The following is a 25,769-nucleotide window of genomic DNA, read 5'->3' as shown; positions in this document are numbered from 1 at the left end:
TGACTGAATCTTTCATACAGTCTAAATGTAGTATTCCTGACTAGGTAAGGTATCAGGTATCAAGGCATATCATGACCTTGACATTATTGTCCACATGTCATGCACAATATGCATTAATATAATGACAAAAAAAGGTATGCCATAGTATGGGATTTAGCATACTTTTTATGAGATTAAATCATAGTTTTCCTTTCAGGTTAATTTTGAATCTTGACCCTTTACCAACTAATTTTGAAGAAGATACAGTGGAAATATTTGGCATTCAGTGGGTTACAGAAACAGCATTAGTGAATTCATCTAGAGTGCTCTTCCATTTATTCAGGTATGTTCTGGGGTTTTTTTTGTTGTTTTTTTTTAACTGCTTTTGAGCGTAGATGCTATTCAGTTTTGTAAGTTACTTTGCTGGGTGGTTGTTAATGTCAGTATTACAAAAGCACCTGTAGAGTTGTTCATGTTCTTGATTATCAGTACAACAATCAAGTAGTGATGTTTGATGGAGGAATGATTTGCGTGAGTTGTCTTTTGTTTTAGTGAGTCTTTATTATTTTTCAGACTTTTTATTCTTCTATATTTGACATCAGGTATTGAAGACAAATGTTTAAGTCTTTGAACTATATTATATTTTGGAAGCAAACTGAAATACTACTTTTGTTGCTGAATCGTCATAATGTTTCACTGAGTTTTAGAGAATGAATTCCGACTTTGTCCAAATAGATCTTTCAGACTGTAATATGATTAATTTGGACAACATTAAAAATTTTAACAATTTTCGAACATATGCAAATGTAGAATCACTACCATAATGAACCTTCACGTATCCTCCCTGAGTAGCAATAAACATCAGGGTTTTATTGCATTTCCTGCATCTATTCCTTTCCCTCCTTTTTTTGGTTTAAGTATTTTTAGCAGAATCCAGGCATCATGTTATCTCACTCTTAAATATTTCAATAAGCATTTCCTGGGGCACCTGGGAGGCTTAGTCTGTTACGCGTTCGACTCAGGTCATGATCTTAGAATTTGTGAGTTTGAGCCCCGCATTGGGCACTGCACTGACTGCTCAGAGCCTCCTTGGGATTCCCTCTCACTCCCTCTCTCTGTCCCTCCCCTGTTCACACACATGCTGTCTCTCGAAATAAATAAATAAACATTAAAAAAAAAAAAAGCAGCTAGGAAGAATGACAGGAGATTAGTATCAAAGAATTCAGCGGGGACATCTATATATCTTTCCTTGATAACTCTAAATTATTCTGTTCCTTTTCTGAACTGTTGTAGAACTGTCTGATACAATTTAACATTTCATTATATAACTGTTAACCTAGGATTTTTATATAAGTATCATTAACTTTTAAGGATACACAGTATCTCATTGATAGTGAAATCTATGGTATTTATAATTACATATACATATATATAGCTTTTAATAGATATTTTTTGGAAGGCCAGACAAAGGCATGTTCTATCTTTTCATAGTCTTCACTATCTGAATAAACATTCACAAAGTATTTTAAACATCATCCATAAATGAGAGGCTATGCAGCACTAAGGCTATGTAATAGATTTGGAAACATTATGCCTTTAACTGTTACATGCTTTAAACTGTGAGGAAATTAACTCTCACCTTCAATTTTTTAAAATTAGGCAACAGCTATACAACTTGGAAACCTTATTACAGGCCAGCTGTGATTTTGGTAAGTTTTAAGTATGTTTAATGGCAAAAAGGAATGGTACTCCCATTACAGTGAATTGCACATCTGTCTATGATGCATTATTGGGATATCATAATAATACAGAGGAAGAACCATTAGATTAGAGGTTCAGGATAGTGTTTGGTGTTCAGAAAAAATATGACACTTAAATTTTGTTGTAGCTGAGATTTATAGTATTTTTCCATATTTGTGATAAAATTGATTTAAGACTAAACAGTTCTGAAGTGAATTAGCAACTTGCTTTGAGGGTGAGGAGTGGGATGGAGAGCTTATAAGAGAAATCACCAGACTTCATGCTGTCTTCTTTCTGTTTGTTTTTGACCTTAATGGATTACTGATTTGGAGGGTTCAGTATAGTAAAGGGAGTGAAGAGAATTGAAGGGCAGTATGGTTTAGCGCAGGCTAGCTGCTTCTCCTTTTTGTCAGTTTTGGTACAGTGTAGTCATTAGAATCATGGCACTGTGGTCAGCCCAGGTTCCAATCCTAGTTAACTGTTGGTCTCACACCAGGTACTAGTTCCCACCTCATTGAGTTCTTGTGAGGATTAAATGATATCCCGGATGTGAAGTGCTTAGGCTAACATCTGTTGTTAGTGATGCCCACCAACTAAAGATCACCTGGAACACACCTTTGGTCAATGAAGGGTTTAGTAGCTTACTGATCATGAGGAACAGTTGGGGCTTCTCAGAGAATAGGGAGGGGCTTGTGATAGGGTTTACACTCTATTGGCTGATTTGGAGTAGAGTTTAAGAGGGCTTGGACTTTATTTTGGATTGGATGCTGTTAAGCAGGGAGAGTGTCATCAATTAAATGTGTTAATTTTTGTCTAGGAGATGGGACAAAGAAAGGCTAGAGAGGGTTCTAATTAGTAAAGAAGCAGGAGTCATGTTAGCTGCAAAAGGAGTTTGTTTTTGTATTTTGTTTTTCTGTGATTGCATAGTGCCTTGTTTCTGTATTCAGACATGATTACAGAGAGGTTTTGTTTTTGTCTTGTTTCACTGTAATCACAGAGTGGCCCTGTCTGATTATTGTTGATATTTTATGGAAACTTTAATTTCAGTAGGGAACTTCATGACCTAGTTGTTAGCTATCAGCTGTCAGGGCTGTTTTGTTTTGTTTTCTCGGTATGTGCCCAGTAGATGTTGAGTATTATTTATCACCTGAGTCCCTGCTGCATGCCAGGTACTGTGTAAGGTGATAATGAATCAAAGTGGAAAAATATGCTGCTGAGGAGTTTGCAGTTGGTAGGACATACAGACACACGAGCATAGATAAGTGTGGTACATGGAAAAGTGTAGTCATAGTGGCCTGTATAAGCTGCTGTGGAGCCAGGGGCTTCATCTGTTAGTGTGCCTGTCACAGAGTGATGCCGGATCTTGGTCTACAAAGATGAGGAAAAAATAGGTAGGCAAAAGTTGTGGGGACAGGAGGAGTTCCAGGTAGAGACAACTGTATAAACAAAATCACTGAGGTATGTTAAATTCAGGGAGCGGAAAGTGGTAATTATTTTTGGTGGGAATCAGAATGTATGATAGTGATGAATTTTGAAGGGATGAAATCACAAATGATGAATTGCTGCTTGTATGGCTTACAAAACTTTTTTTTGGTCACTGCCCACTGATCAGTTATTTAAACTATGATAACACTTATCTATTTTGTTTCAGGGAAGATATCAATTCTACACAGCAAAGCAGACAATATTAGGCAGCAGTGTGTGACATTTCTTCATTATGTTAAAGTTTTCATCTTTAGGTAGGATATCAAAAGAGTATCTTGATCACCGCATGAATTTCTGAGTTCAGGTTCATCCAGACTCTGGTTATTTATGTATGTAATTGTTTTTTAGGTACCTGAAAGTACAGAATGCTGAGAGTCATGTTCCTGTCCATCCCTATGAGACTTTGGAGGCACAGTTTCCCTCTGTGTTGGTTGATGAGCTTCATGGATTACTCTTATATGTTGGACATCTATCTGAACTTCCCAATATTAATCTAGGAGCATTTGTAAATCAAAACCAGATTAAGGTTTGACTTGTTTTATTTAATTTTTAAATCATTAGTTTTTTCTTCACACAAAGAGTATTCATTCAAGAATGAGGGAAATTAGTCAAGAGTGCAGCCCAGACTCCCTGAAATTCTGGCTCCTCTTTTTAATTATGTGCCATTGGGCATGTAACACTTCTCGACTCAGTCTCCCCATTGTATAACTGATAAAGCTTCCTAGAGTTATTTAGGACAATTAAGTACATTAAAATTAAAGTGCTTAGAATATAATATACACTAAATCGGTGATAGCTATTCTCAATTCCAATTTATAACGTGCAAATGTGTAAAAGTTTCAAAGCAAATAAAATAACCTCCATTTTTAAAAATTTGTATCATTTTTCCCATTGATAAAGGCTTGGGCAAACCCTAGCTTATATTACAGTAAGATTCAAGATCACCTTATACAAGTTACACTTTCAAAACTGTATCATAATGTCTGTTCTTTGAAACCTTCTGAAATAGGATTTAAGATTGTTTTGATTGTGCCCTTTTTTTCAACCTGTGGTAATCATCCCTACTGAAGTTTGGGGTTTTTGTTTGTTTGTTTTTAAGCTTATTTATTTTGAGAGAGCGTGCACATGCATGCAGTGCGGATCCAGACTTGGGCTCGATCCCAACACAGTGAGATCATGACCTGAGCCGAACCCAACTGACTGAGCCACCTAGGCGCCCCTGAAGTTTGGTTTTTAAAAATTTGTACTGATAGCATGACCCAGTTTATAGATGTAATTAACAAATTCTTCATAGGAAAATGTGAGCTTATATGAATGGCAAGTTGTAATTCCCTATGGAATATTCCCTGAAATCTCAACTTCTTTCATTCTGTTTGACTCTACCAGTTTGAATAACATTATTTTTAGGAATGTAACTTTGCCAAAATGTAATGTACAAATAAATGTTTATATATTTCTATGAAATAGAACAATAACAAAAAAAATGCACTCTTCTTATCAGGGACCAATATATTTAATATTAAAAGTAAATAGAGTCCCAATTGAATTCCCAGGTTAATCTGTCTAATCTGTAGAAAGCAAATAGATAATTGCTTTTAATCATGTCACTTAATGAAAATTCATGGATAGATTATGGAAGGAGGGATATTTTTCCTTCATTTTGGCCTCTATAAATTGGACTGGTTTATATTTTCTGAATATTCATCAAGTGCATAAAATAAAAATAATTTATCTAGCAGCAGAAATAAAGACTGTGTCCAAAGAAAGGTTCTCAAGCTAAGTTTTGCCATTCATAGGCTTTTTAATTAGGCAAATGTGAAAAGAAAGGCTATTTGAAGATCAGAAGACTGAATTTTTAAAGCAGGGCAATGTAGTCTTCAACATGTAAACAAAAAATCGTACACTAAAGTACTTTTTGTTTTCTGAAACAACAACAAAAAAATCTTACAAAGTAATATCTTTCATGACTATGTTTTTTGGATTTTACCTATCTTATATATGAGAAGTGTTGATTTAATTGCTATTTTTGTTAAGCATCTGTCTTTTATTACTTTCTAGGAACTTTTTTATTAGAGATACTTTTTTTATTAGAAATGCGGGTATTACATATTATAGATATTTTCATCAGTTCACTTTTTATTTTCGACAATTAAGCTGCCTTGCTAGGTAGATGGTTGCAGTTTTGTATATAATTATATTTGTCAGGTTTTTCATGTGTATCATCTCTGTGCTGTTGTTAAAAATATACTTTTTTTTAGGGGCGCCTGGGTGGCGCAGTCGGTTAAGCGTCCGACTTCAGCCAGGTCACGATCTCGCGGTCCGTGAGTTCGAGCCCCGCGTCAGGCTCTGGGCTGATGGCTCGGAGCCTGGAGCCTGTTTCCGATTCTGTGTCTCCCTCTCTCTCTGCCCCTCCCCCGTTCATGCTCTGTCTCTCTCTGTCCCAAAAATAAATTAAAAAAAAACGTTGAAAAAAAAAAAAAATTTTAAAAAATATACTTTTTTTTAACATTCATCTTTTTTTTTAATTTTTTTTTTTTTTAACATTTATTTATTTTTGAGACCGAGAGAGAGCATGAACAGGGGAGGGTCAGAGAAAGAGGGAGACACAGAATCTGAAACAGGCTCCAGGCTCTGAGCTGTCAGCACAGGGCCCGACGCGGGGCTCGAACCCACAGACCGCGAGATCATGACCTGAGCCAAAGTCGGACGCTTAACCGACTGAGCCACCCAGGCGCCCCTAACATTCATCTTTTTAATTCATCTCTTTTTTAAAAATACGCTGTGAGGTGGGAAATCTAACTTTAGTTTCTTGCAAATGAATAAGTTAATAAATGGTCTTTTATTGAATGGCCCATGCTTTCCCCACTGATTTAAGATACCAGGTTTATCTATTTCTCTTTTGCCTATTTTTTCTGTTTGTCTGTTTTTCTGTTTATTTATTATCTATTCCTGAGCCAATACTGTTTTATTAGTATAGCATTTTGTTTTGTTTGCATAGTTGATATGGCAAGTCCCTCTCTGTAATTCTTCTTTGTTCTCTTCCCCCTTTTTTTAAAGGTTTTATTTTTTTAAAGTTATCTCTACACCCAATGTGGGGCTTGAACTCACAACCCCAAGATCAAAAGTTTCAAGTTCTACCAACTGAGCCAGTCAGGTGCCCCTTCCTTGTTCTCTTAATAGAACATGTATATTGTATTTATTTTTAAGGTGATACCAAGTGTTGGCTGGAGGGAGGTTATTGACAACCCTACTACAGCAGAGTAGTTAAGGGCACTGGCTTTTGTATCAGATAGAATTAGATTTGAATCTTAATGCATGAGTTGAAAGGTAAATTTCTTCACTGCTTTTAACTTCAGTTTCTTAATGAGCATCTCATTAGGGTCTGTATGATAGTCTAAAGTTCTCCTGTTAAAATATTTTATAGGAAAGTCTAAAACAAGATGATGAAAATAAGTGGTTAAAAAATTATTTTACTGCCTTGTAGCTATAGTAAAATCAGAGATTGGTTGGAAGGGACCTTTAATATAAGTCTGTTAAGCAGCCCCAAGGTGAGTCTGTCCTAAAGTATCAGAAGAAAATACGCTTTCAAAGAACTCTAGTGAAAGAGTCCTCTAAAGAGCAAGACAGAGTTTTTCCCTGAGCTTTTGAGTAGTGGGTAGTTAATTGGTTCTTTATCCTTGTGCTTACGGAGGAGTGTTGTGACATGCTATAAAATACCTAGTAAAGTACTACGAATTCTCAGTCACAGTTGATAATGTCATTCACAGCTTTTTCCACCATCATGGCATTTATTACATCTCCACTTAGATATCCATTGGCTGGTGCTAGAAATTCTTCACATGCTTGGTGAAAAATTGAGTAAGTTTATGAATTTCTAATTTATGTTCTTTTTTAAATCTAAGCCTTTATTTTTTTTTTAAATTATAGGTGATTTTTTTTTTTTTTCATTTTAGTTAACATACAATGTAATATTGGTTTCAGGAGCTAAAATTACAGGTAATAAGTGCTTTCTGGGTTTTTTAAGTTTTTAAAATTTTAACTCAAATAGTAACCAAAGTAAAAAGTCAAAGTCTTATTCCTTTTTTCAAGAGAACAGTTTGGCCCATTTATCTTTCCATACTCTCTGTTGGTATACATATATAGAAACTCATGGGTAGAATTTTTGTCTTTGTTTCTAACTAATCACAATTAGTATTGTCATAGTGTTTTGTATAATGTTTTATTTAATAGTTTTTAGAGATCTGTTCATGTTAGTACATATAGCTCTACTTTATTCATTTAAGGCCTATATGTTATGGCTCTGTCACAATTTATTTAGCCAAGTCTATTTAATATTTCAGTTATTTCTATTTTTTTGATACTACAAATGATATTTCACAGAAGATCCTTGTGTATATATATATATATATACATCTTTGAATACATGTACAAGTTATTCTGTAGAATAGATTCTTAGAGTGGCACATTCAGCTTTTTTTTTTTTTTTTAAGTTTGTTTATTTATTTTGAGAGAGAGAGTGGGAGAGGTGCAGAGGGAGAGATTCCCAAGCAGGCTGCGCACCATCAGCACAGAGCTCAATGTGGAGCTTGATCCCATGAACCGTGAGATCATGACCTGAGCCAAAATCAAGAGTCGAACACTTAACTGTGTAAGCCACCTAGGCGCCCTCGCCTTCAGCTTTAATATTGAAAACGCTCAGTTGCCATAGTTTTCCCCAATTTATGTACACTAATGATGAGCGTGCCTTTGCCTCACACTTTTGTCAGTAGTGGATATTATCAGTTATTTTTATTTTTTGCCAACTAATACATGAAAAATACTGAATCTGTTTTGCAATTTTCTGAGTACCAGTGAAGTTGAACATCTTTACATAATTTTATTGCTTTTTTTTTATATTTTCTTCATTATTGTTTTTTGTTAATGTTTCTTTTTTAAAAAATTAGTAGGAGCTTATCTATATCATGGATGATACTTTTTTACTTCATATATTGCCTGTTTATTTCTTGGTCTTGCTCTCTGGTATCTTTAGATTCCATTAACAACTTGGCAATATTTTGTAATTATTTGTGAATTATCAATTACTTATGTTATAAAGACATCCATTATCTCAATACCTGCTTTTCAATGAACTAATTAAAAAATACACAAATGTATATACATGTGTGTACACTTACATATATACACATGCAAACATGTATACAAATACATAATTTATTCTCTCATGTGGACTTTGTATTTCAAATATTTCCTTACAGCAATATTCTAAGGTATACTTACCTGTTACCTTGGTTTTCTCTAGCAATACCACGAAACAATTGTATGCGATTAGTTTATCAGCATTTGTTAAATGTTTTAAAGTATTGATTGGTTAGAAATATTGGTGAAGATTTTTAGTGTTTCCCCTCTATTTTTTTTTTTTTTTCCTTAAATGATGTTGCATTGTTGCTTTTTAAAGAAGGCCACACAGAGGGGTGCCTGGGTGGCTCAGTTGGTTAAGCGGCCGACTTCGGCTCAGGTCATGATCTTGCGGTCCGTGAGTTCGAGCCCCGCATCGGGCTCTGTGCTGACAGCTCAGAGCCTGGAGCCTGTTTCAGATTCTGTGTCTCCCTCTCTCTGACCCTCCCTCATTCATGCTCTGTCTCTCTCTGTCTCAAAAATAAATAAACGTTAAAAAAAATTTTTTTTATAAAAAAAGAAGGCCACATTAAGAAAAGAGAAGTCTATTAAGTGGTACTTGAGAGAACTGAAAACTTTTTTAGGTAATGTTTATTAGTGATCATATAAGAAAGGAATTGTCCTCAAATTTAACTTATTTCCAAAGAAACTTGCTTTTAACACTATGTGTTACAGTTTTGTCGTAAGTCAGTTGAAAGGTCTATAGTTTTTTTCCTTCTTCTGAATTAGTAAAATCTACTTTAGTTTTAAAAAAATATATTTTATTATATTTTTAGAGCAAGTTATATATGGTCATCAGTTTATGAATCTGGCAGGAGACAATTTAACTAACGTCAGCCTATTTGAAGAACATTGTGAAAATCTTCTTTGTGATTTAATAAGCCTGTCACTCAACAGGTATGACAAGGTAATGCTTTAAGAGTTTATTTGTATTTTTGATACTTAATGGAAATACTCCTTAATGTGTGTAGTTTATAAGAATTTAAACTGAAATTGTTTACTTGTTAACTCTCCTAATTTTATATTTATTACTATCTGGGAGTTGACTGGGAAAATAATTTGATTTAAACATTTAGTACAGGCTGAAATTAATGTTTCAGAGGCGGTTTTTTGTTTTTTTTTAATTTTCCATCTTGTCAAAAATAAAAACAAGATGTTTATGACAATAACTGTACATTTAACTTCTGTTCCAGTAGGAGAGTCCAGCCCTTTAATAATACATGTATTGTTACATAATACAATAAATGAGTAGTTAACTAAAATTAGTGAACAATTGTAAAGGGAAATTTTATTTGTTTTCAAAAAAGGTCTAGGGGCGCCTGGGTGGCTCAGTCGGTTAAGCGTCCGACTTCAGCTCAGGTCACGATCTCACGTTCCGTGAGTTCGAGCCCCGCGTCGTGCTCTGGGCTGATGGCTCAGAGCCTGGAGCCTGCTTCCGATTCTGTGTCTCCCTCTCTCTCTGCCCCTCCCCCGTTCATGCTGTCTCTCTCTGTCTCAAAAATAAATAAACGTTAAACAAAAAAAAAAATTAAAAAAAAAAAAAATAAACCTAAGGTTTAAAAAAAAAAAAAAAAAAAGGTCTAGAATCATGGGGAGAATTACTTGTTTTTACTAAATTGTGTCTAACAGTGTTTAATGCAGACAATGATTTAAAGATGCTATATAGCTACTCATTTGCTAGCAATGGAAATTTTTAGATCATTATCAGTTATTTCAGATTTTTAGCACAAATCTTATAGGAAATGAGGATTTATAATTTTTTATAATTTAGATTGTGTTTTATGTATTACCAAAGTCTTTTAAGTCTAGTCTACATAATTTTACAACTAATGTAATTAGTGGATTAACCAAATAGGGGTTAGTAATACTTTAAGTTATCTTTTACTCCGTATTACATTAGAAACATGAATATAGTATATGTGAAGTAGTGATTGCATAATCAATTTCTGAAGTCTAGCTGTACTTGCAAGTATAGTGTATATACTCTGCATTATGTAGGACCATTGAGGGTATATTTGATAAAAACATACTTAATCTAAAATTGCTTAACCTTTATAGGTCCCCAACAATTGTATTTATTCTGACTTGTAAAAATTTTTTAATTTGCTTTACAACGGATTAAATTTGTTTTCTAATCATTTTATTAAAAGTTTTTCTGTTGTGGCTGATGAATTAAATCAAAGTTAGGAAATCAATGCCCTGAGCCCATATCTAGCTCATTGTCTGGTTTTATAAATAAAATTTTACTGAGCACAGCCCACCTTTTTTTTTTTAAGTCTATTATTTATGAGTGATGTTGCATAATAATGGCAGAGTTGAGTAGTTGTGACAAGGACTATATCTCCCTGAAATATTTACTATCTAGCCCTTTACGGGAAAAGTTTGCTGAACATCAGTGATTAAAGCAAACTTTTTTAAAAGTTGAAAATGAAGTTCATTGTATACTTTTGGTTTTAAAATGGGGATTTATTTTAAAATTTAATGGAATGGCACATTTTTCATAAACAATTTATGTAATTGAACATCAGTGTTAAGTCATCTAAATCATTCTTTTAAAACATTTGGAACGAGGTATGTGGCATATAAAATTCTCTTTTAAAGAACTCATTTTGGTTCTTCCCTACAGGTCAGGCCTTCTGAAGCATTAATGAGTCACCACTGCCCATGTCCATGTATTAAAGAATTATGGGTTCTACTCATTCATCTTCTAGAACACAGAAGTAAATGGTCTCTTTCAGAGGTAAGTTGTCAGATTGATGTGTTAATTATTGTTCCTAACTCTTAAATTGAATTTATGCAGTGGTTTTAGCCAAGAAAAATGTTACAAAGTTTCTTGTTTATAATAAAACAACCACCACCACCAAACACATCATTAGTTGAGTCCTAAATACCTACTATATTTTTAACCCTAAAGTGGTAATATGAAACATCTCGGAGAAGTGCAAGATTTGACTCATTTTCACAAGTTTTTTGTTGTTTTCCTATCAAGAATCTTTTGGGCTAAAATATTTCATACTGTCTAGTAATCCAGGAAACAAGTTAGGAAATATGGCAGATTTAGATTTGAAGAGAAATATAATAGGTTTGTTTTTGTTTTTTTTTAATGTTTTATTTATTTTTGAGACAAAGCGTGAGCAGGGGAGGGGCAGAGAGAGAGCGAGACACAGAATCCGAAGCAGGTTCCAGGCTCTGAGCTCAGCACAGAGCCCGATGGCGGGGCTCAAACTCAGAAACCGCGAGATCATGACCTGAGCCAAAGTCGGACGCTTAACCCACTGAGCCACCCAGGCACTCCTAAAATAGGTTTTTATTAAAGAATTTTATGGCATCTTATTTCAAGGAAGGAGGAAGAAAGCGCTAAGGAGAGCATGAGAAATTTTCTTTGACCTCATTTTGGGCCAAATCTTTCAGAATGGGGCTTTATTTATTCAGCTGTTGTGGATTAGTAGAAAATAAGAAATATTCACAGGCAGAAGTAAGAACAAAGAATTCATCGTGAAATGATATTTAAAATTGTTTATGTTATATGAAAATGTCTTTGATTTTAATGGATTTCAGAATTTTCTGATTGTCCACAATTTGGGGTTTGGGTGCTACTATCTCATTCTAATAACAAACATACTTTTACGAGTTTACAGGTGTTATATTTATTTTCAGTTTATTATTTCAGCGGTAAATTTAAGTATAAACTTAACATATCTTATAATCAAGTAAAAAAATTCTTTTTTGCTTGCAGTTTGGCTTTTCAGTAGAGTTCAGCTTTCTTTGGTGAGATTTCAGTATTATAGTCTCAGGATTTTTTTTTCCTTTGATCATTTGCCAGCATATTTTGTTTCATTGACATGGTAAATATCAGTTTTTCCATTTTCTGTAAAGCTTATTGTTTTTAAGGATTTTATATTTCTTTACAATTCTTATTTTACCAATTTCAGACTTGAACATATAGACCACATATAGTGCAGGTTCGTACTTGTTGCTGTTAGTTTTCATATAGTAGGTGTAATTTTAAAATATTATATTGTAGAAATTTGCATAGTAATATTTATTGTTTGACCTAAATTATTTATATGTTATTCATTTTATATAGTAACCAGACTTACTTGTCTTAAAATAATGAAAATCTGAAGGCATTTAATTTTTTGTAGTACAAGTAAAAAGTAATTGATATCATTCACAGATTTTGAAGGCTATTTTATTTTTAAATTCAGGTTCAAATTTGCCATGCCTAATAGTAAGACATTTTAACCTTCCTGCTGAAAAAATAATCTTATCATACTGGGTATCATCATACAATAAACATTTGCATGTTTTAGTGAGCTTGTAGAAAGTGAGAAGTCCTGAGGCCAAATACTGAATGTAGATGGGAACTCACGTCAGCTGAAGACTGAAGCTGCCCCATGACCTTATAGACAGTTGCTAAATTGTGTAAACTTGAACATTAGCTTTTGTACGTAGAAGGTACAAGAAGACAAAGTCAGAGTCGACCCAAGTTGGTACCCTACTAACACACTAGCTGCCCTTAGTTCTGGGCCCCCCAAAAGAGGAACTAGGACCTCAACTAAATTTATAAGGAAAATAGCCCTTTACTCTAATATTTTGCAGTTTGAAATTGCTTCAGTGTATTTGTTATTGCAAGCCAGCCCTCAGGTTTATAGCCTGAGTTGGTGTTGCCTGGATTGTAGTAAAAATTTCAACCAGTGACTTCTAAGCAGCCATGGACATTGGGTGAATGCTTACACCTAAATCTTCCCAAGTAACTCCCCCAAAATATAGAACAGCAAGAACAAATAAAACCACACCAACATGTTGATAGCTTAACTACAGGATAGGAGTGATAAAAGGGTTTTAAGTTAAAGGTAAAAACCACCAAAGCTCTACCATAAAACTTTATAGGAAGCAAGGGCAGTCTGCAAAACAACTTGGAGAAGAGAAGAAGGGAGCTAGCAGTAGTCATCAGATAGGTGACATCAGTCATCAGATAAAACCATTGCCAGGTTGTGAATATACTGAGAAAGTTGGTCATTCTGACCTTTCTGACCTTCCTTGTACGTCAGAGAACTGACTATATCGGATAGAACATGAAAGTGTGTACATGACATGAGTAGGTAGTCTTTGAAGGTAGGATTCTGGAGAATAAAAAGGCAAAAAAGGAATGATAGTCTTGGTGATTGGGTGGTGAAAGGTATAGGAAGTAAAAACAAAATGATCTTGTAAAAGAAAAGAAAAAACAAAATCAAAGTTCTCATACCCAGTCTCCTACCAATGTCACCACCAAAAAAGAAAAAGGAAATTCAGGAAAGAAATGGGACTTTGGTACATTGACAAAAGAGGCCTCCACTGGACTGGAAATCTTTTAAAGTCCAAATTTACTAAATGAAAGAAAGGAAAAGGAAACTTTGGTACAAGTCTTTATAAAGTTACTACTAGAAAACAGCATTGAAAAACTTTAGCTGATACACCCTTTGCACAAGAAACAACTGAATCAGAAGGAAATTTTTTAATGTTTATTTTTGAGAGAGAGAGAGAGCACGTGAGCAGGGGAGGGGCAGAGAGAGAGAGAGAGAGAGAGAGGGAGACATAGAATCCAAAGCAGGCTCCAGGCTCTGAGGTGTTAGCACAGAGCTAACCCTGAAGTAGAGCTGGAACCCACGAACTGTGAGATCATAACCTGAGCCAGACGCTTAACCAACTGAGCCACCCAGGCACCCCTGAAGCAGAAGGAAATTTTAATTTTAATCCAAACTGGATTAAATAGACAAACATTTGGAGCTATAAAAAAACAAAACAAAAAAAAAAACAAAAAAAAACACCCTGCATAAGATACTCAGGTGTTAAAAAGAAGTAGAGTAAAAGCCAGAAATGAATGAAAAGAATAAATTGAATGCAGGAGAGAAATGAAAGAAAAAATAAATTTAGAGTTGACTAAATTACAAGGTGCCCAAGAAAAATACACTCAAATGAAAATTTAATCAGGGATATGAAAGAAAGGCAGAAAACATCCAAGGAATATAAAGAATTAGAAAATAGCTGAAATGGGGCGCCTGGGTGGCGCAGTCGGTTGAGCGTCCGACTTCAGCCAGGTCACGATCTCACGGTCCGTGAGTTCGAGCCCCGCGTCAGGCTCTGGGCTGATGGCTCGGAGCCTGGAGCCTGTTTCCGATTCTGTGTCTCCCTCTCTCTCTGCCCCTCCCCCGTTCATGCTCTGTCTCTCTCTGTCCCAAAAATAAAAAAAAAAAAAAAAAAAAAAAACGTTGAAAATAGCTGAAATGGAAGGAAAGCAAAAAGGAAATAGCCATATGTGTAAATGGAGTCTTTAAAGAAGAAAACAGAACAATAGGGTGTAGCTAACACTCAACACTGTTATCCAAGAAAACAGTTATTGGGGGAAAAAAAGAAGAGCTAATTCTACATATTGAAGGGGCCTACCAGGTAACTGGTAAGATTAACTCCAAATAATTCATCCCAAGACATATCATACTAAAACTGTTTGATTTCAAACATGACTTTAGGTCCTATAGGAAATCCTCAAATTTTCTAGGCAAAAAGACCAAATAACTTAAAAGAGCAAAGTAATCTGACCTGCACTAGGCTTTTCAAAAACAACAGAAGGTAACAATGGAACATCTTAAAAGACTCAAAGAGCCTTCCTCCTTGTGAGGACACAGCCAGAAGTCTGCTGTCTAGAGAAGGACCCCTGATCTTGGACTTCAGCCTCCATAATGAATAAACAATATGCCACAACAGAGCAAGCCTTCAGCTTAGAGAAAAGTGTTGTAGGTCCCATCTTTCACTCTACAGAGATTATATGGACTGGAACTATGACATACTCACTCCCTTGATAGAAAGCTCAAGACCAAGAAAAAGTGACCAAACCCAAAGGAAACAAAACAGCAAAAAGTTTCTTCTAAGACAGCAAAGAAGCTAGTTGAAAATTATTCCTTGTACTATCTGACATGCAGTGTCTTTGGGGACCAAGATGGATGTGGATAAACCAAGAAAGAAAAACAGAAAAAGCAATTGAAAATTTCAAGAACAGGGCTGCTTCCCTTCCTCATCCACCTGGGAGTTAATGATATCACAGAAGACATGATCATTCCCTGAATGTTGACAGCAGTCTAAGCTCCACACAGGGCCTGTTCTTAACAGCTTTCCAGACTGCTGAAGGCAGAGACTTTTTTTCTTTCTTCATGTTGTACAGAGATTTTTAAACTTTACGATGTGACAACATTAATTTATACAATACCCTCATTATGTTTACATTTTTAAACTTTTTTTGTTTATTTGAGAGAGGGAGTGTAAGAGTGCAAGCAAGGGAGAAGGAGAGAGAGAATCCCAAGCAGGTGCCTAGCTGTCATCATGGAGCCTGTTGTGGGGTTCAGAGTCGCTAACCGTGAGATCATGACCTGAGCTGAAACCAAGAGTCAGACGCTTAACTTACTGAGCCACCCAGGCGCCCCCCTGATTATGTTTTTAAAAGAAGAAATCATGCGTATGTGCGCATGCGTATACACACTAACATTTTTCCGTAAAGTATTTAATTCCTTCTCCCTACCCCCTGGCATCCCCCCCACCCCCATCCCTGGAATGTGGTAGGTGAAGATTGAATGGGATTTGGAGTTTTCTTGCTGAGGAAGAGACATTTTCTGCAATCAGGTCTGTGTTCAAAGAACTAATGTTCTAAGGAAATTATCTAAAGGGGAGAGGCAGTTCAGGGCTTTTAAGTTATTTTCAAATCTGCCTGTGCTCCTGCTGACCTTTGTGAAGCCAACAGGATGATGTTTCCCAAGGGGACAGTGTATAAAGCAATTAAGGAACCCTCATGGAGGCTCAGGAAGGTTTGCAAATTCACATACACCTCAAATTATGTGGGAATTCCAAGAATGGAAATAAACTAATTTGATCAAGGACATAATTGTGTTCCAGGAAATATTCTAAACACACAGCTTTTGTAGATCTATCTGTATGACTGTTTTCCTGAAAACCCAACTCTCATTATCTAGTAAACGTCAATTAGATTTCAGTTTCACAGAAGGAAAGCTAATAAATAATCCTTGAGTGATATTTCTTATGTGCCAGAAAGTAGAATGGGTGTGAGGTTAAGTAAACTGTTCAAATAACAGAATATGATAAACTGGACTTCAAATGCAGATTTATTTGGTGCTACAACTCATGTTTTTTCCTACCACACAATTATGTAAGAAAGTGCATATTTAAGAAAGAAAAGAAATAGCTGAATTAATTCACTCCTCTTTGGGGAAATAGACCTAAATATAGTTTATGTGTACTCCCCAAATTGCCATGAATGAGGCAGGGGACACCGGTGTTGTACCATGTGCAATATCATAGCGTTTCTGACCAGTACAAATTATATTTTAGCTACCACATATATGCATAAATTTATGTATGTTGTCACGTTTAAGTGTCACAGAAAGATTGTTAAAGAAATATTCTGTGAAATAAAAACATCATTAATACCAAAAACAAAAAGAAAAAAAAAACACCCAAAACCCCACAAAGATTCAAAATGTATGGGCCAAGGATTTTATAACTTTCACCCTGGCAATCCCACTTCTAGGAGTTTATTTTTGGTATATACGTCTAGCAATTCAGAAAAAATGCATATGCATCAGGCTCTTTAGTGCATTGTTTATAAAAGCATAATATGAGAAACTACCTAACGGCCCATACACAGACTAGTTGAACCAACCATGGTATATCAGCACATTGGAGTACTGTGTTCAATAGACTGAATAAAATATCTGAAGCATTTGATTTCCAGGATTTATTGTTACATAAGCAAAGTGCAGAAGAATATTTATAGGATGCTACCTTCTGTGTATGAAGATGGGGAAAATAGTAAATGCATATGATTAGTTGTGCACAGATAAATACTGGAAAGACAAATCAGAACTATGAAATCGGTGGGTAGGAATGGGAGATTGGTGAGGGACAATGCAGTGGAAGGGTTTGAATGTGTTGTTATGATTTTAGAACTGTGCTAAACTTGAACATGCTCCAGAAATAAATCAAGGTGCGTGGAAGAGGGATTCATTGGAACATAAAGAGAAACACCTAAATCGAACTGTATTATAAGTGAGTAACACATGGGAGAAGTGATGGGGGGGGGAGGACTGACCTAGACAATTTGGAGTGCACTATTTTGACAATGTGCTCTAAGGCTAAAGACAGAAGAATTGTAATGAACTGCAAATACTGGACTCGTTTGTAGATTTGTCTTACAGTGCTATATATGAGTTAGCAATTTTAAATCTTTATTTGGGTTCTAGGACTGAGCAAATTAATATATTATGGGTGATTAAGAGCCAACTTTGCCACTTTTGGAAAATTGAGTTACAAATATGAAAACAGGGAAAGGTAGAGTGAAAGATAATGTGTAGGAATAGAATTTGAGGTATCAGTATGAAATAATGGTTTTTAATCATCAGAACTAGGAGTGTGTGTGTGTGCGTGCGTGCACACACACATGGACATGTGCATACATGCATTTCCTACCTTATCCAATAGGTGGGCCTACAAACGATGGTATTTGAGTAACAGGAAACTGCAATGTCTTGGTTTTGAAGACCAACCTCCAGTGACAAGAAACAAAGTTCCTTTGGCAAATGACTGGTCTTCCAGGCTGGGGCATGAAAAGAAAAAAATGAACCTGGAACATTTTGTACCAGAAACTAAGGAGGTACTCAGAAAATAAAGAAGACACCTCTGAAGGACAAAAGAGCCAACATGAAGATCTCCCACACTCTAAACCTGGGATAATTTGAGGAACAAAACAAATGACAGCAAAGGATTGTAATCTATACAGTAAGACTTTATGGATTCATACTGGTATAAATGAAAAATAAATGGAGAGAAGGGAAACTCCTCCTAATAAATGTAGATGTTGGTGATTGAATTAGAAAATCACCAGTTGACAACTTCCTTAGTAACTGTTTCAGGCAAGAATCCTCAATGGCTGCCAGAAGTATGACGAAAAACAGTATTTTTACAGCTGGATAAGTATCTACACTATCAGTTACAAAGGGAGCAATAACTTTACAGTTTAGAAAATCTGGCAGATACCACCTTACCCACATGACCAAAGTTAACCAATAATAGGACAAATGGATATTATGTACCTTCAGTGTGATGTGATGCACTTAAAGAAGAAAAATGTGTCTTTGGTATTCTTGCCAAAAATATATAATGTGAATCTAATTATGAAGAAACTTAAGTTAAATCTAAATAATGGACCTGTACTCCTCAAAAATGTCAAGGTCAGGAAAGATAATAACTGAAGAACTATTATGGATTATAGGAAATAGAAGAGACCTGGTGGCTACATGCAGCATGTGAGAATAGAGGGGATATGATAATGCTTTTAATTGTAGCTCCAAAGAAGTAGAAAGGGAACAGAGAAAATACTTGAAGAGAAAATGACAGAAAATTTTCCATAGTTAAGAAAAGCTATTGCATTAAGAAAATCAATTCCAGGGGCTCCTGGGTGGCTCGGTCGGTTAAGCATCCGACTAGGGCTCGGGTCATGATCTCACGATCCATGAGTTCCAGCCCCGCGTTGGGCTCTGTGCTGACAGCTCAGAGCCTGGAGCCTGTTTCAGATTCTGTGTCTCCCTCTCTCTCTGCCCCTCCCCTGTTCACACTCTGTCTCTCTCTGTCTCAAAAATAAATAAATGTTTAAAAAAAAAAAAAAAAAAGAAAATCAATTCCAGTTAGGATTAAAAAAAAAAAAAAAAAAAACAGACCTAGATACATCATAGTGAAACTGCAGAACATCAAAGACAAAGAGAAGAGCTACAAGCATTCAGACAGAAAAATGTTACTTTCAAAAGAATGTCAATTAGACTATCAGCTGACTTCTCAACAGCAGTGGAGGTCAGTGGGAATGTTAATTTTCATTGTATTAAAGCAAAGTAGTTGTCAACTTAAAATTTTTCACCAGTGAAATCTTTCAAGGGTGAGGTGAAACAAAGCTACTGTCAGTGAAACAGAATTGAAGGGAATTCTAAAAGAGGTATTTTAGAAGAATGGTGCCTGAATTGGGGGAGTTGGGGGCAGGGCAGAGGTGGTGTGATGTATGAAGGAATAAAGTGCAAAGAAAATAGTAAATGTTTTGTATAAGTCAGTAATATAATCTGTTTGAATTAAGAAATAGTTAAAGTACACAGTAATACTGGTGTAGAAATTGGATAGGGCATAATGAGTATTTTAAGGTACTTATTTTAAGAGGAGAATGAAGATTTGTATTAACTTATCAAGACATTTGCCTATATGCTGTTATTTGTAAGGTAATCACTGAAAGAAGAGAAAGTAGACTAACGTACTAGCTAGTGGAGGGGGAAAAAAATATTTAACCCAAAAGAACTCAAGAAGGAGGTGTTTGTGGAAAAAATAGGTATACAAATAGAAATACAGAATAAGATGGTAGATTTAAAACTGAATGTAGGAGTCATTACATTAGTGGACTACTAAATGCTCATTTAAAAAAATATACTGTCAGAACAGAATGTAAGCTGTTTATAAGAGATAAGCTAAAACAAACTATAGAAGAGTTCAGAATTGATAGAAAAAGATGTAATATGTTAAACTAGCATTAGAGAAAATTAGACTTTAAAACCAATAAGAGCATTAGGTCATTTTGTACTGATAAAAGGTTCAATTTATCAGGAAGATAAAGCAAATTTAAATTTTTATGTGGCTGAGAACATAGTATTAAATGAAAATAAAAATTGAATTACAAGAAGAAATACACATATGCTTAGAAATAATTGAAATACATTTCTAACCCATAGGTGAAAGAAAATATAATGGGAACTGTAAAATTTTTTGAAGTAAATGATAACTAACATACTACTAATTAAAGCTTTGGGACTGCAGCTAAAGATAAAGAGGGAAAAGTATAACTTTATGTTGTTGTTTTTTTTTTAATTTATTTTTGAGAGAGTGAGCTCTCTCAAGTAGGGAGGGTTAGAGAGAGAGGGAGAGTTCCGTCAGCCTCTGCCATTGCAGAGCCCTGAAATTTATAACTTTAAATACAGATGTTAGAGGGGGGAAAAGCTGAAAATTAATGAGCTAAGAATTCATCATAGGGCGCCTCAATGGCTCAGTTAAACATTTGACTCTTGATTTTGGCTCAGGTTGTGATCTCACGGTTCCTGAGATTGAGCCCCATTTGGGGCTCCGGTCTGATAGCTCAGAGCTTGCTTGGGATTCTTTCTTCCTCTTTGCCCTTCCCCCACTCACACACATGCTCTGTCTCTCAAAATAAGTAAATAAACTTAAAAATAATTCATCATACAAGAAGTTAGGGAAAAAAAATCCCTGCATAATAAACCCAAAGAAAGTAAAAGGTAGCAAATAAAACTAACACAAATTTGTAAAATTAAAAATAACAAAGATCAAAACAGAAAAAGACTAAAACAGCCAAAAATTGGTTCTTTAAAAGTTACTAAAATTGGCTAATTTCTCTTGAAATGATTACACAGTCAATACTAAAAATTTAAAAAGGAACATGACCAGATTTTGCAGATATTTTTAAAAGTTGAGATATTGTCATTAACTGTATGCCTAATAACTTGAAAATGTTTATGAAATGGACAAATTACTAGAAAAAAAAAGTTACTAAAACTCATCAAATGTTCAACAACAGTGTATCAGGTAAATGGTTCATCATATAGTCATATTTTGGAATACTTTGATGAACTAGGCCTATACGCAATATGGATGAATCTCGGAAACACGATGTTGAGAAAAGCAAGTTATAAAGAATAGAATTAGGCCACTTAAGAATACAAACATGGATAAAAAAGTGGTGATGGGAAGCCAAACTGTATATGATTTAGGCTTATAGGCCTATGTGGCAAAACTTAAAAAACAAGAGAATGATTTATGATGAAGGTCAGGATAATCATTTCCCCTGGATGGCAGAAGATGTGATTGTGGAACACATAGGATCTTTCTAGAGTGCTAATCATGTTCTAATAATTCTTAACCTGTGTATTTTTATTCTTTAAATTTCACATACATGGGTTTTTTTCTCTTTTATGTGTATATATTATTATACAAATGGAGAAAAAAGCCCAAACCAAAGGTTATGTTCTTAGTGTAATTGAATCATATTACCTCTCTTTGTATAGTCATTTTGGAACTGGTTGAATAAACTACTTAAAACATTCTTTGACAAATCGAGTGACCGAAGACGACCTTCTGTGCCTATAATCCAGCCCAGGGATCCATTAGGTTTTAGTTGGTGGATCATGACTCATGTAGCATCATTTTACCAGTTTGATCGCCATGGAACACAAGATGAAATGGTAAGATTTTATTTTCTTAAACTTTCTCATATTATTAATATGTATTTTTTGTAGACACGTTAGTAAACGAGCACAGAAACACAACAAAAAGATCACAGGGGCGCCTGGGTGGGTCAGTTGGGTGTCTAACTTCAGCTCAGCTCATGATCTCATGGTTTGTGAGTTTGAGCCCCACGTCAGGCTCTGTGCTGACAGCTCAGAGCCTGGAGCCTGCTTCGGATTCTGTGTCCCTCTCTTGCTCTGCCCCTCCCTCGCTCATGCTATCCCTTCTCTCTCTCTCCCTCTCTCTCTCTCTCTCTCTCAAGAATAAATAAAACATTAAAAAAACAAATTAAAAATAAAAGTAGATCACAATCCTACAGGGAAAAATTCAGCTTCTGAATCTAGAAGTTGGTAGACCTTTCCCTAAACATCTTGAAAAATGGTAATTTTTATGTTTTTACTGTTTAAGGTAGAGCACCTTGTAGGAGACTTGAGATCTAGTCCAGTCCTGGCTCTGCTACTAGGTAGTTGTGTGACCTTCAGTAAATTACTTCAACCTTTCTGAGCCTGTGTTCCCTCTTCCAAAAATCATGGGATTGAGTGTTCAGAAAATGCCTTTTAGTTCCAAAATCTGTAAAATTGATGAAGGGAAAGCACATGTCTCCAGTAATGAGTTAGTAGTTTCTGTGAATAATTAGGTAAAATTATTTCTTTCCGAATAATGCTTCTTTAGGGAAGCTTTTCATAAAGATATCTTAATCTATTAAACAACCATGAGGTTTACTTCAAATAGATTTTATTATATTAATTTCTAGTTAGAAACATTTTTTTTTTTTGGTGTTATTTAAAAAGCCCTGTGAATAAAACTAGCTGGTAGACATATTTATTTGAAGCTCTATTTGTGTATAATTATTCCATGTTCAGAAGTGAATAGTGTAGTATTCTATTAGCCCATCAGTTCTATAACATATGGAATCTTTTAGCTAATGTGTCTGATTTTCAAAATTTACCTTTTACAGGGGGGGGGGCGGGGGGAGTAGTTCCCAAATCTGGCTTATCATCCATCAGACCTACCTGGAAGTTTTTAAAAATTCAGGTTTTCAGATCTCAACTCTAGAGGTCCTGATTTAGTGATCTGGTTTGGAATTTGGGAATTCTTATTTGTAAAAAGTTTCTTGGTTCTCATCCTCTATCAGGTATGGAGATCATTGCTTATGAAACCTGTTCCTTGACAGACTTTCTTCTTTTTGAATACTGAACAAAGTCAGCTCGGAAATCATGCATGGAATCTGAGGGTCAGTTAGCATTGACAGTTATGTCATAGGAATGGAAAGGACCTCAAAAGGTCTTCTAAATGATCCGCCTAATAATAAAAAGCTTTCCAGGAGATCCCAAGATAAATTAAAATAATAAATCAGAAAGTTCTCTGAGAAACTCACACACAGATCAATATTAACGTATTTAAGCATTATACCAATTTATTGAGAGGGATCAGTGGAATGAGCATCCCAGAGAAAAGGATTATATGTCCTTTGTTTCTGTACATCAGTTCTTATCATGCTGATATGTAGTAAATACTCCATAAATCATAGCAGATTGTCGTTATTATTGCAGTAGACCTTTCATTGAGTATTTTTGTGGAGTTAATATGTTAATGTTTCACATCTTTTAACCATTAGAATACTAGAACATTAAAGTAACTCAAAAATTTACCCTATAAAATAATGTCTTTACATCAGCATTTTATTTCTCTTCCCATTTTAATTCCCCAGTACATATTTTTGATTTTAATCGGTGTAAATAAAAACAGTAATTAGTTAAAAGCACCTTTGAGTTACCATTAAGGTGGTTATCATAATAATAGGTGCCAATGATAGGATGTACATGAAACAGATTTATTGCCTCTTGCTTCAGGGAGCATGCTTTCAGATTATAAATGCTTGCTGGAACTGCCGCTAACACTTACGCAAGTGAATGGTGTATTTCAGTGGTGGTTGATGTTGACCTCCACATACACCCACATGTGGTACGTAATCTAGCCATGTTAATATATATCATTACTATTACTGTTGTACTGTACAGTTGCATTGCTGAAATCACTCTTCTATTTCATACAGAGAATTCCATAGGAAATTAATGCTTTTATTAGCCCTGAATCAAGATAGTAATTGAATTGTCTGTGTTTAAAATAGCTTAATCTACGTCTTTTAATATGTCAGCAGTTCCTGTATGATTTTCTTTTGCTAAAATACATATATTTTAAGAATCTTAATTTAAATTATATAGAAGGTTTTAAGAGGAAAATGCCATCATATTTGAAAAAGAACCTTTCATATGATAAAAATAATAGAGATGTATAATGTATATGTATATGTGTAAAACAGACTTGGACTGTATTCATGAGTGCTCAAAGAACTTCAGATATTTCTGGACTTCTTAATATCTTTGAGAAAAAAAAAACACCTCAAGCTCTCTAGTTGATACTAGTTTTCATTAGGGGTGATGCCTTCAGCATATTGCATTTGCTAAGTGTTTTGTGGGTTTTTTTAAAAATTTTATTTATTTACTTAGAGCAAGCGTGAATGGGGGAGGGACAGAGGGAGAGGGAGAGAGAGAGAATCCTAAGCAATCTCCAAGCTCCACACGGAGCCCAACGCAGGGCTCAATCTCATGATCCTGAGATCGTGACCGGGGCCGAAAGAGTTGAATGCTTAACCTCCTGAACCACCCAGGCGCCCCACATTTGCTAAGTGTTTAATATTTCACAGCGACTAAGCAGCCTTTATATCTGTGAAGTAACATGAAGTAGGTGAGAGAGTAACATATCCATTTTACAAGTAACAAAACTGAGGTACACCGTAGTTAAATGTCAGCCTATCTTTGTCACTTAGATAAATTTGATATTGGGGTTCTCCTAAAGACCGCCTTCTCTCATGAATAGACCTTCAGTATGGAAACCGTGTGTACCAGTTTGCCATGGACAGTTTCTGTTATGCCTATTATCCCCTCCTCCTATCTGGTTAATTTTCCTTTTACTCTCAAGTGTCTCAATTTGGTTCAGAAGTCCTGTAATCATTCTGATCTATGAATGTAAAGGTATATTGACTCATCCTTTCAGAGAGATTATGCAGAATGCTAATTTGGATCTGGGATATATTTTGATCAGAATTTTGAAAATTTTCTGAATTCTTTTTTCTTTTTATGATATAGTATCACAGCCAACTACCATATAGAAAATGGCCATGCATTAATAAGCCTGCTTTGTTCCACTCACAAGATGAGATCTTTACGTTTTATTTTTTTAATTAAAAAAAGAATTTTTTTTAATGTTTGTTTATTTTTGAGAGAGAGAGAGAGAAAAACAGTGCTAGTGGGGGAGGGGCAGAGAGAAGGGGAGACAGAGGATCCAAAGCAGGCTCTGCACTGACAGCAGAGAGCCCAACGTGGGGTTTGAACAAGCCGCGAGATCATGACCCAAGCTGAAGTTGGACACCCAACCGACTGAGCCACCCAGGCATCTCAAAATTTTAACATTGTAAATAGGTTTCACATATGCTTCATTTTTTAATTTTATTTTAAAAGCTTTTTTGTGGATTAAACTTTTGCTGTGCATTTAATCACAAAATTTGCCAATTGATTAATGTAGGCTTGTAAGGAAAATTTGGTATCTCTCATACTAGAGGCTTTAGAGTTTCATGTGTTTCTATTTAAGGTTTTTCTTTCAACCTAGATAAGAGTGTGTTATCTTCTCACAATTGCCACCATCTATTTTAAAAGCAAATATAGTTTAAAGAGAAGAAATATTTTGGGGCATTGCAGGAATCAGTTTAACAGTACTTTCCCTGCTGATGTCACGCCAGCTGATGCTCATCTTCGAAACATCTGAAATGGTGACTAGATAAAAAGTCTGAAATATAACCTTAAAGTGAGAGCTGCACCAAGTTACCTTGTCTGCTGGAAGTGGAGAATGGGGTATCTATTTTATATTTGTGGTAGAGACATGACCTGTCCTGAAGCTTAAGTGGTTGTCTTAGTTTGGATGGTGGGATAAGAGATATTAAAACATAACCCAAAATTGAT

General features: G+C 35.2%; 1 protein-coding gene across 12 annotated transcripts in view; it reads left to right on the top strand.

The window, feature by feature from the left end:
• MMS22L (MMS22 like, DNA repair protein) overlaps positions 1-25,769 on the top strand; it is a 158,116-nt gene that overhangs the window by 35,007 nt on the left and 97,340 nt on the right. For 9 of the 12 annotated variants that reach the window (XM_042986842.1, XM_042986841.1, XM_042986843.1 and 6 more), the window contains 8 exons: positions 197-322; positions 1,639-1,688; positions 3,371-3,458; positions 3,553-3,730; positions 6,972-7,062; positions 9,156-9,286; positions 11,006-11,119; positions 21,531-21,707. In XM_042986842.1, the coding sequence (XP_042842776.1) occupies positions 197-322; positions 1,639-1,688; positions 3,371-3,458; positions 3,553-3,730; positions 6,972-7,062; positions 9,156-9,286; positions 11,006-11,119; positions 21,531-21,707 (955 nt within the window). Of the gene's footprint in view, positions 1-196; positions 323-1,638; positions 1,689-3,370; positions 3,459-3,552; positions 3,731-6,971; positions 7,063-7,157; positions 7,201-9,155; positions 9,287-11,005; positions 11,120-21,530; positions 21,708-25,769 lie in introns of those variants that run through there. The other 3 variants (XM_042986851.1, XM_042986849.1, XM_042986852.1) reach the window with 3 other exon arrangements.

Source organism: Panthera tigris, chromosome B2, assembly GCF_018350195.1.
Source record: "Panthera tigris isolate Pti1 chromosome B2, P.tigris_Pti1_mat1.1, whole genome shotgun sequence".
Taxonomy (NCBI): Eukaryota; Metazoa; Chordata; class Mammalia; order Carnivora; family Felidae; genus Panthera; species Panthera tigris.
This window is presented reverse-complemented; position numbering and strand designations above follow the sequence as displayed.